This window comes from Apis mellifera, linkage group LG10 (genome assembly GCF_003254395.2).
Source record: "Apis mellifera strain DH4 linkage group LG10, Amel_HAv3.1, whole genome shotgun sequence".
NCBI classification, from domain to species: Eukaryota; Metazoa; Arthropoda; class Insecta; order Hymenoptera; family Apidae; genus Apis; species Apis mellifera.
Window position 1 is genome coordinate 7,704,194 of NC_037647.1, and position 12,212 is coordinate 7,716,405.

A 12,212-nucleotide genomic window follows, 5' to 3' on the forward strand; every position below is an offset into this window, starting at 1 on the left:
CAAACAAACGACTGAAACGGGCAACAGGTTAATCGCGCTCGAAAACCGACCGTAAATGTTAAACGGTCGAACGATTTGTTATGTATCCGTAATCTCGTACAATGTTTTCATTCGAATCCATAATATTCCTTCCTCTCGTCTTTCCCTCGTTCAAAATCATTCCCGTGGGAAAATATTCCACGCTCGTTCCTCGTAAAAATTTCGAGCCGAAATTTTTTCTTTCGTTCGTTTCATCTCCCTCGTTTCTCGATTCTCTCGAATCCAAAGATCCGTTTCCGCCAGAAGAAACGGTGATTTACCTCGGCCGTCCAATGATACCACGTGCGATCCACGAGCGGATTAGACGGATCGTCCTTGACGGATCATTAGTCGCCGGGGCTCATACGAGGAGGGGGAAGAGGGGAGTGGAGAGTGGAGGAGGAGAGTCAATACGGTCGTCGATGGTGATCGATACGCTTTGTTTTCGCAGGACCACGATACCCTCCTCCCCCCCCGGCCAACCTCGTTCTCTCCCAGACTCTCTGTCAAACTGTTTATGCACGAGAGCTGTTTTTTACCTTGCACGCCGGTTACCTGCCAATGAAACGCCTGCCGACCTTCGGAATCGGAGTCCGACCGTTTTTGTGCCCCGCGCCGGTAGCTCTTCTGTGCCCCGCGCTGGGCCTCAAACTCCTGGGCGCTCGAAACGCGCGTATCTAAATGGAGGTAACGTGGAATGAACACGTACACACGGAGAAAGGGGAAAAACGAGCTCCATGGTACAATTGTGTGGTACGGTGTGTTTGAAGAATTGAGGAGGGGGGTCGAAATTTTTGGAAATGGACGACGAAAGTCCAGCTCACGATTCTTGGAACTTTTAACGAGGTGGATAGTTAATCCTTCCAGGGCCAAATTCCCTTTTTTCCTTTCTTTTCCTTTTCTTTTTTTTTTTCCTTTTTTCTCTCGAGTAAGAAGATTATCAATAGAAATATGGTGTATGTGTATATATATAGAGAGAGAGAGAGGCGCGATGGATTGATCGTTCGATCATTTTTCCATCCCAAAGTTTGTTTCGGATGAAGACGACTCGTCAGACACTTCATTCTCATTCTCTCATTCGATTTTTCCTTTCTAGGGGAGGGGAGGCATACGAATGTTGCGTCGAAAGGGGGAAGACAATTAGGAAGAAATTCGCAAATAATTTTTCGTGTGATTTTTAGTGTGCATCGCGCGTTTTACAAATCGGTTTACAAATTCGCGATGCGGAATATATAAGTCTGATAAGGGGTACGATAATTGCGTGGATGCGGAATAGAGTTAATGGAAGAAAAAGAAAAAGAAAAAGAAAAAAAAGGAAAAAAGAAAAAAGAAAAAAAAGAAAAAAAAGAGAGTACCACAAAAAAATGCTCGCAAAGGGTGGAACGCGGACACGTATTATAAGTGTGGATAGAATTTTAATGAAACCAAAGCCCGTTTTATACCGATATGTTTTTTATAAGGATTTTATACGAGAAGAAAGGACCGCAACGTTTGTTCGTTTCCATTGATTCTTCGTTGACACAGAGAGAGAGAGAAAGAGAGACAGAGAGGGAGGGGGGGAGAGGAAAACGAAGAAAGGAGGAGGGGGAGAGGGGAAGGGTTCTCGTATAAAACGGGCTCGTGAACGCTAATGAATGACGATTGTTAATTCTCTTAGCCGTAAATTGTTTTCTCGTCCGTAAGCTAGACACGAAGTCGCGAATTTTTAAAAAAAAAAAGGAAAAAAAAAATATTCCACCGACCCTCGACCGATAAGATCGGTATCGTAGGATGATTCGCAAACCGATTGTCTGCTCGCGTATAATTTCGTCTCTCGTCTGTTGAAAGGAAAAGAAAATGATAATAATAATAATAATAATAATAATAAAAAAGGGGGAAAAAAATATTGGATTGCCGGTAAGCGATTAGAAATTTATCGGTTATCGGCAACGAGACGGTTGCAGTTATTATAGCGCATTACGACGCAAGAGAACAAGATAGCTAGGTTAAAGTCTATAAGCATTCATCAATTCACGTTGAATCGATCTCGCTCTACCGGTCGAGGGTTGCATTCGTCTTGTCTTAAATCCGTTTCGAAAGTTGTTCTGTTGACCATATATAGGATAGGAGAACATTGTGATTGGTACGAATTGAAGAAAAAGCGTCAATAAATCATTCGGTCGATTAATACGTAGCGTGTGCATGCGTGCAATGGGATCTTACGGCGGGAAATGAGAAGAAAATCGTCGTAAAAGATCCCTCGTGAAAATTCTGTGGTTGAGACCCGCCCAAAATTGTAGCGAATTGTATAGAAGATAAAAAAGGGAACCAGGTCCAATTTTTATAAGGCGAATAAAAAAAAAAAACGTTGTCGATGTTACAATGAGAATGCACGCGGTAAAAAAAAAAAATAATAAATAAATAAATAAAAACAAAAATAGAGAATGAAAAACGAAAAGGAAAGAAAATAAAACGAAAGGAAGAGGAAGGAGATGAAAAGAAGAAAAAAAAAAGAAGAAGGAAGAGGGAGAAACAAAGACATTAAATCAAATATACGTATTACTATATAAGGGTCGCTGTAGCGAAACACAATTGAAACGTGAACGAAAAATAAAAAGAAACAAAAAAAAAAAATAATAATGAGAGAGAGAGATAGGATGACGTGGTGAACGCTTTTTTGTTCAAGTTTTGTTACACACAGCGATTGCTAGCGTTGTACATAGGATATATAATATTCGCGCAGGTGCTCCGAACTTTGCAAGCATCTTCCACGCTCTACCGAAGAATACGTAATTCAGTGTGACTTATAGAAAGAGAGAGGAGAATAAATGGGGAAGGAAGAATGGTAGAATGAAAGAGCGACGAAGGAGAGATAGAGAGAATCTGAATAATATCTACAATTTTAATGACTGTTTTCAAACTCGTTCCAACAATGTATCGATAAGACAAACGCGAGAAAGTGACAATCCCGAGAAAGAAGAGAAGATTTTCGAGCGAGACGGAAACGGTTTCGTTGCACAGACACGCTTCCATTTTTCATTAGAATAACCGTTGCTCCGGCTAAACGCCGCGTAACTAATTACCACACCTGATTTCAAAGATTCTCAGCATATTTTTGATACGTTGAATTATATCGATACATACAGTATACATACAGATATACAGAGTGACCAATCGGCCAAGCCGTCATTGGCACGAAACGCTCATACGAAATAATCATTTTTATGCAAATCATTCTCAAATATTACTCTCTTAAACGACCAACAATAGTAAGAGGCTTCGCTTGAGAACAGCAACGTTCGATTTTTTCACTGGCTGATCCAAAAAAAAAAAAAAAAAGAGAGAAACGACAACTCGGAAACTCCCGAATTATATCACATCCTCAAAAACGAGGGAAGAGATCGGTTAATGTTAAATACATGGAACCTGAGAGATACAACCATATTTAATTATACATACATTAAATAGATAATCAGAGTTAAACAGATATAATATAATATAAAGCTTTAAATGACTGATTATTACTTTATTACGATCTTTCCCTCGTTTTTGAGCGCTCCTCATTTTTGCATCAGCCTGTACCAAATACAAATCAAAACTATATAGTATATAATATAATACAACAAAACTGAGAGCTGTTTCTGTGCTGGCCTGAAATCTGTCTTGAAACGAGGATTGTTCAACTTTTCCACGCGGACAAACAATGTTCATCATCTTTTTTCGATAATTAAGACGGTTTCCCTCGTGAGATTGCACGCGTTACGATACGTGTCATTTAATCAAAATGTTATTGTAATACTAGTACAGTAAGGAAAAACAAAATTAAAAAAAAAAAAAAAGAAAAAAAAAGAAAAAGAAACGAACGGGCGAGTGCGCATTTTAAACAGAACGAGAGAGAGAGAGAGAGAGAACGCGAGCGAGTGAATGAAAGAGAGAGAGAGAGAGAGAGAGAGAGAGAGAGAGAAGAAAAGCGGAAAAGATACATCGACTGATTATCGTTAAGGGTGGATCGCTGAAACGAAGATTAGCGACGATTTTTATTGTCTGATATTAGAGATAGAAATTTTGCTATTTATTACGATGTACTAGGATACGCTTGTTTCCAAACGTACTTCATACATGAATAGATACAATGCTAATTTTCGTTTGGCCGTCCATTCCGCGAGACTTTTAAACGCACGACGACTTTTTTCACTTTCTTTCCTCGTTATTTCTTGAGCTTTCATCGATTCTTGGATCTCGAGTCTGTGGGTCGCGGCTGAGTCTTCACGGTTTCGATACGATTTAATCGAGTTATAGAATGCACGAAAAAAAAAAATATTTCTATAAATATTATACGCGTTGTAAAGCAATAAAGTATTGGGATACATCGATCGAGATACGAAAGAGAGAAAATGAAGAGGGAAAAATTTTTATGAAATTTATAACGAGTCCATTTCTCTGTATAAAAAAACGAATTAATACAAGTACATATATTATGTATATAAATATACAGGGTATTTCAAGGTATGGAATATTTTCAAAAAAATTCAATTTGTTCAGCTCTATTATAACCTTGAAATACATAATCTTTAATCTTAAATTTTATGATTTATTGAATTCATATCTTTCTTTCTTTTTTATTAATTTTTAATGAACAAATGACAAAAAAAAAATTTCTATTTTATTATTTTATTATAATATTTAATTCAAATAATTTATAAGAAATTTTCCTCGAAATTAGTTATATAGAAAACTAGAACAAAAAGGAACAATACAATATTGAGACCAAATCTAAGAAAAAAAATAATATTTGGTAAAAAAAAAAATAGAAAATTTTATTTATATGCGTCGATGTTAATCACGATACTATATTGCGCGGATCTTTCTTGGTATACGTAAAAACACAAAAAAGAAGTACTTTAAAGAAACAAAAAAAAAAAAAAAAGATGGGAATCACAGTGTATATACATATATATATGAAGTATATATATATATATATATATGCAGGACCACAGGTTCGTTAATTTTACAATACAAGAGACACGAACATTTTTCGGATTAAAAAATAAAAAGAAAAATGAAATAAGAAAAAAAAAGAGAAAAAACGATGAGAAAAAAAGAAAAGAATAGTGAATATAGTTGATGAATGCGTGTCTTGTTGCGCGCCTGACGGACCGTGACCGGTCCACGTTGTTCACGGATCCGTACGCCATGTTTTAGGCGCACAATCAAGGAAGTGTATAGTGTTTAAACTCGCAGCAAAGAGCAGAACAAACTCTCCCCCTCAAAGCCCTTGTTACGAGCCAGCAGTTGAACAATGATGTCTGATTTTTATCGCCAGAGAGCAGTAATAGCACAAGTGAAACCGTTTCTAAGTACATTTGTTATACAAGCATATTGTTATCATTGCCACGTAAAAGCAATTATTAACTCCATAGCCTGGGCCATTGTTAAGTGAACGAGAGAGCTAGAGACTGTTTCTTGAAGCTGGATTGCACTGATACACGTATCCTTCGTTTACTATTTCATTATTTCGTGATTAATAATTCATTTTCATTTTTTTTGTACCATTATCCTTTAATTGATTATAACTTTATTTAATATTCATATAAAGTTATCTTAATTGAAGTTTATTTCATTCGTTTTAATGTCGCAAATCTATAATTTTTTCGACGAATGATTTATGAGAGATGAAATATATATTTAATAGAGAGATGAATTAAACCTTTAAATTAAAGATTAAAAGAATTAAAAGAATATCAGTGACACTATTTGAAATGCTAGTCTCTTATAGTGTCCAATAAATAATATTACTAGAATTATTCGCCATTTTAAACTTTGATTTGAAGGTTAAGTGAAAATATGATATATTATTTTTTACTTTTCAAGTTTTCTTCATGTTATATGTTTTTTATTCTTTTTAATTTTTCTTTTTTCTTTTTGTTTTTTTATAATTGGTACAAACTAGCATCAAGAAAAATACGAGAAAGAGATTATCGTAATAACTGCCGATTACTCGGTAACAATGGCAACGCCCATACATACGAAGTCTGTAATCGAAATGCTTTATATTTTTACACCGAACAAAGCAGTATATAACGTACAATAAACAATAAAACATGTCCTTCCATATGCAACCTCAAGATGACAAATGTTAAATTTTTATTTTTACAACAACCCACTATCACTTCCGATATCTGAGCTATATTCGAGCATATTCATAGTTGAGACTATTTAAATAGGATTAATTGAGACAAAGTCGAATAAGAATTCATTTTAATCGACTCACAAGATTTACGATTTCTACTTGACTCGATTGTCTATTGTAATATATGCAATTATAAACGATACGACAGTCTACGCTAGTGATATTATTGTATAACGTCAACGTTTCACATGTACATAGCATACACACGTGCAGAGTACGTGCATGTGTATATGCCAAAGTATACATAAAGATATTTATGTGATCTTCACTATGCGCAATATTTCGATAAACATTTTGCAGTCATTCGTTTGTTTGATCGTAAAAAAAAAAAAAAAAGAAAAGAAAAAAATATCATCTAATAAATTTTTTATTTAATTAAAATGATGAAAGAAATTCAAATAAAGCGGTCTCAAAACAGTCTGTCCAGACACTAGTGTCATCTTGTGCCCTATCTATTGCACGATATTTTGATTTTAACAGCTTCCATAATCATTTCGTTTAATTTTATATAAATAAAAATAAAAATAGCAAAAATCTATCGGCATCAAAAAAAAAAGAATCTCATACATTAATTTATTAACTTCGTAAAAAAAGAAGAATGTACATATGTATTTAAGATAGCTATATATTATTATATATACATACACATACACACCAAACACCTCACATAGATACAAATACATATATGTAATATGTGAAGGTTTTCAATGTGCTGTTAATTGCAATTCAATCAATTCAACTGTTAAATAATTTTCTCATTACTTACTCTTTGATGTTTACAGGTCGGAATCGAAACGTGCTCGAAATCTGGTTAGCAGTATAGTTCCTTCAATTTTTTCATTTGTTTCTTCATTTATAAACTTCACATTTACAAAAAGAAATAATACACTATTCTTCATACACTTAATGTTTGTGCATTTGTCACTTTTAATCACGATTTTTTTCATTGCAATAATACAACTCCATTTTATACGATTTAATATATTTTCATATGAAGTTTGACTTCAACGCATCATCCAACGTTGCCAACTAAAAATTTAAAAATATATTATTTCAAAATATTATACCAATTATTGAATCCGATTGTTTGAAACTAATATAAACAGCATGTATGACAACCTTCAACATAATATCACCGATTGCCAATTAAAAAGGCGCTAAATTCAAACGGTTTTCTACTTTTTTTTTTCTTTGAAATTATTATAATGCTTCTTTAATTAGTAATCGGTGTATTTAATTCCATGATCTCTTCGAGAGATTATCGATTACAAAGTGGAATTAATGATAATTTCGTTTAGAATATCGAATAAGATTTGAAAATATATATGCGTTCAAAGAATGCCGATTTTCTTAAATTACAAATGTACGTAATACCTCAGAGTCATTACGATATCAATACGTAAAAATAACGAAACATTTGTGATTCGTGATGTATCGTAGATTATTACCGAGATATTGGTAATTTCATACGACAAATAATAAGATATATACGAACTTCAAATATTTATGTACGTCGATGAAAATTTTTCGAATTACGGCAATTATGATGGATTCGTTTTATCTATGCACTTTCCTCTCATTGTAAAAAACTATTCGAGATATCGAATAGTGTTTCGAATTCTCGCATAAGTTTCAAGAGTTACTAATATCAATCTTCGATTTCTATATTCTTCTTAGGATAAGAATTTTTATAATATGAGTTAAAAATAGTTTTTCTAATATTGATTACGAAAACTATTGAAGAAAATTAAAAAATAATTTATGTTTTTAAAATATTTCAAGTATGCCGTAAGAAGAACCGTACTGACCTGTACGTGAAAGTATACGTATCCAACAAGGGAACTTTAATCTTTCAATACTGCGTGAGTATGAAGGAATTTTCTTCGAGGACGCAAACTAAGAAAATAACGCGAAAATACAAATAAAATCTCAAATTTTTCATAATTTTAAGTATAATAAGTAACAAAAGTAAGTAACAAAAATAAGATAAAATTCCGTTTTTAAAATTTAATCGAGGAAAGTTCCCTCGTAATATTTAACGCGTAGAAATAAACATTTTTAATATTTCACATTTTATCACAATCTTCATCGAAGTTGTTCAAATGCGAAGACAGTCTTTTTCGTCTCGAAAATAATATTACTTATTTTACACGCATCGAATGTTAGGACTGTGTTCGTATTACGATAGTTGTTAGCAAATGAACGTTTTTCAGTCCCTAGAAAAAAAATAATCATAACAAAAAAAAAAGATCGAATTTTTCGTAAAGAGAGAGTACACATATACACGCTTAATGGGAAACATGTATATGTATTTCAAGCGTCTTTGTGCAAAATTGATGAATGTTTTACGTGTACTAAAATGTTCCCTTTTAATCCTATTAAGACTTACAAAATATAAGTATTATACTTTACTTGTATATATACATATGTGATAAAAAATATATATATATATACACCTGGTTTTTCATGTCATATTTATATTGTGACCTTGTAATTATTTTTAATATTAAGCAAAGTAGAAATACAAAAAATAACACACGTATTATTTATTACAAGTCAATTTCTTATTTTATTTATTAAAATTGTTCATTAAATTAACTTAATACGAAACATTTTTATTTTGCCTCACAATACGAAATTAAAAATAATATCAAAGAATATATTATATACTTTGATATTAATGTTTCCGTTACCCTATAAGAGTTTTTTAACTTGTATAATGCATGTAACTTTTAAATTACATGCAAATATTAGAGGCTTTCTTTATAAACTTGTAATAACATTTGTATCTAAAAATCATCTTTTTTCTTTTTTTTTTTTCATAGATAATATATTAATTTGTACAAATTTTAAATTTACAAATGAAATTTATACATGAATATATACATATATTGGAATAAAAATACACTTTGAATTAGAAATCAATATAATTGATATAATATATATTTTCTATATTTTTTATAAATTATTATTTAAAAATATACTATTATATCATATTGAAATTATAAAAATATAATTTAATTTTTAAATCTTTTAAAATCATCTATTTTGATAAAAAATATGACTGCACAATAAGATTCTTTTACAAAAGATTTAATATAAGCTTAAAATCAATGAGAGAAAAATTTATATCACATTTATATCCCTGAAACAGTACTGATACTGGGTAAAGTACTATCACTCCATTCAGGATTAGGATAATTCCTTGGTGGACTGGGTACCTTAACAGGCATTCTACTTTGAATTCTTATATCTTGGAATATATTTTGAAATTGTTCTGTTATAGTAGAGCTTATTAAATTATGAGTCAAATTATCTTTTAAAATATTAGCATTATCTTCATTCACAATAGATTTTTTTTCAGAACTTTCTTCTTTATTTGATTCTAAAGACTTTTTAACTCTACTTGATTCTTTTATATCAGTTTCTTTTTTTTGAAGAGAATAATTTAAATGTTCCAATGATGATATTTTATTAGTATTTTTAAAATTATCTAAATTATCATTTTTTTTATTACTAAATGTTATTACATCACCATCTCCTTTATTAACTAAAAAAGAAAAATAATAAATTATTAGTGTATTATGATATATGTTTATTATACTTATATATTAAATTTACCAGATTTACTGATTTCTGTGCAGCCAAGATCTTTATAAGAAGGTAAAAGTGTAAGTGAAGATTCTCCAGCAGGTAAACTAATGAAATCTAAATTTGCGGAATCTTTGGTTGAAGCTTCCTTAATATTCTTAGTTTGTTTATTTTCTGAAGTCTCGCCTTGGATTTCTAAAAAAGCTGGAATTTTATCTGACATATGAAATAAATCTTGTACATTTTTAATTTTAGATGGGTTGTGATCCATGGATAAAGAAATATCGGATATATCATGCCAAGAGGTACGTATATTTGAATCACGTGAAGAAGTAGAAGTAGGTGATGAACATACACGACCTCCATGTACTAATGAAATTTGTGGATTTGGACATTCTTCTTGAATATAACTATCTTTTAAATTACATAATTGATCAGCAATACAATTTTGCAATTCCCTAAAAGATAAAGATAATAAAATAAAAATTTAATTGTTATATAATTAAATAAACAAAAATTAATATAATAACAAATGATGATTCAACTAACTTGATTTGATTACGAAGATCATTTAATAAAGAATCTTTATACAATGATAGAGCTGAGAATTTGTCTTTTTCAAGAGTTATACATTGTACTTCTAAATATCTTTGACTTAAAAGTTCCTTTTGTTCAGCGAGATTCGTTCTTAAATCTGATATAATTTTTTGCGAAAATTCATAATTTTTAATCTTTTCTTTTAATTCAATTATCGTTTTATCTCTAATTTTAACAGTTTCTTCTAATTCTTGTTTTAATGTTTTTACAGTTTTTTCAAGATCTAACTGCTTTTCACGATTTTCGTGCAATAAAGAACATATTTCTTGATTTTGTCTAATTTAAAATAAATTGAATAAATATAGAATGAAATTGTTACAATATATTTTTAATAAAAAACATACCTTACTAAAGAGTCTCTTTCATTTTGTAATGCATCACACATTAAACTCATTTGTCTAGTTGTTTCTGATTTGGTTTCTAACTCTTGCTGCAAATAATTATTTTATTATATTATTTTTAGTACCAAATTTTTAGTATTATTTTTTTTGTCATTTTTAATAAACATACCACAATAGGTAATTTATCAGGTTCCATTGATATTCTTAATAATGCTTGTTCCATATTAGTAAGAATCTTATTAGCTTTATCGTCTTTAACTAAATGTTCTAATTCCTTTATTAAAAAATGTAATGTACGAACTGGATTAAAAACACCAAATCTATCATCAAAATATTCAAGTATTCCATCACATTGCACACCTTTATCATAAACTATAATAGATTCCACAGTACTTGGAATTGATGTACTTGAAGGATTTGTAGTTCGTGGTATAGATTTTATATGTTCTTCTATCCTTTTTTGAGAAGCTGATTGTTTGATAGGCAATTCATCTAAATGTTTATGCTGTGAAATAAAATATGATTAAATTAATATATTAAATAGTTTAAAGAAATATAAAAACTAATACTAACATTTGGTTTTTGATGATTTAAGGAATGTTTCTTAATTTCTTTAGTTTCACTACTATGTTTTAATGATTTTGAACCTGTTGTTTTTGTCTGAAATTGTTGCAAACCTTGTTTTATAACTGCTTTATTTTGTTCTATTAAAGCTTTACCCCAGCTTTGGTGGACATCACCACTATTACCAGGTCTTTTTTTTTCTTCTATACTTTTATGACTAGTTGGATTGCTCATAACCATTGTTGATTTACGTTTAAGGCCTTTAGCTTTCACAATTATTTCAATTTGTTTATTACAATCACAAAGACCTTCTGAAGAGAGTCCAGAAGGAGGCTATAGATTTATATTATATAATTAAAATTTATATCACAAACAAATATATAACCATAAAAATACTTGAATTATAAATTACCAAATAATGGTTATTTTCCAATATATTTTTATTAGATATAGCAATACTTTTACTAGCAGCGTTTATTTTGTTGTTCATTATGCTAAAATAATAAAAAAAATATGTTTTTTATGTTAAATAAATATTAAAACCTGACAACTGGTTTCCAATCAATATGGACAAAATTCATCTAACCTAGTATTTTAAATTTAATAAATTTATTTCTATTATATATTGAAAAGCTTATCATAATTTATGATAATATTTACCAACATATTTATCCTGATATTTACAATATATATATCATCTTGTATAATTAAATAATTTTGAACAATCATTATATTCCAGTATTATGTAGAAGATGTAATAAAAATATATCTAATATACTTTCTTTCCTTTAATTTTAATAAAAAGTATTTATCATATAATTCAATAAATATTTTATATTTCATATGTATAAAGTCAACTTCAGATTTGAAATTGCAATTTTTTTTTTAATTTATCATATAAAAATAATTTAAATCATACAGATGCATATTTC

The 12,212-nt window shown here is 30.3% G+C and overlaps 1 protein-coding gene across 2 annotated transcripts; it reads right to left on the minus strand.

The window, feature by feature from the left end:
- Positions 1-9,101: 9,101 nt before the first annotated feature.
- On the minus strand, positions 9,102-12,068 carry LOC551210 (myosin-2 heavy chain). 2 transcript variants are annotated; one of them, XM_006564473.3, is made up of 8 exons: positions 11,941-12,068; positions 11,693-11,774; positions 11,290-11,613; positions 10,886-11,221; positions 10,720-10,805; positions 10,328-10,651; positions 9,809-10,236; positions 9,102-9,737 (listed from the first exon to the last, which is right to left on the minus strand). In XM_006564473.3, the coding sequence occupies exons 2-8, from the start codon at positions 11,768-11,770 to the stop codon at positions 9,325-9,327; spliced, it is 1,989 nt and encodes a 662-aa protein (XP_006564536.1). In that variant the 5' UTR covers positions 11,771-11,774; positions 11,941-12,068; the 3' UTR covers positions 9,102-9,324. The 2 variants fall into 2 exon arrangements, with proteins under 2 accessions (XP_006564536.1, XP_026299114.1); XM_026443329.1 differs by lacking the exon at positions 11,941-12,068 and having other exon boundaries at positions 11,693-11,862.
- Positions 12,069-12,212: the final 144 nt, after the last annotated feature.

Excerpts from the sequence above, each read along its gene's own strand:
- LOC551210 (XM_006564473.3), bottom strand. The coding sequence starts at position 11,770 with ATGAACAACAAAATAAACGCTGCTAGTAAAAGTATTGCTATATCTAAT. Across the intron at positions 11,614-11,692 it reads TGGAAAATAACCATTATTTG|CCTCCTTCTGGACTCTCTTC; the intron begins GTAATTTATAAT and ends ATAAATCTATAG. Across the intron at positions 9,738-9,808 it reads CACAGAAATCAGTAAATCTG|TTAATAAAGGAGATGGTGAT; the intron begins GTAAATTTAATA and ends TTTCTTTTTTAG.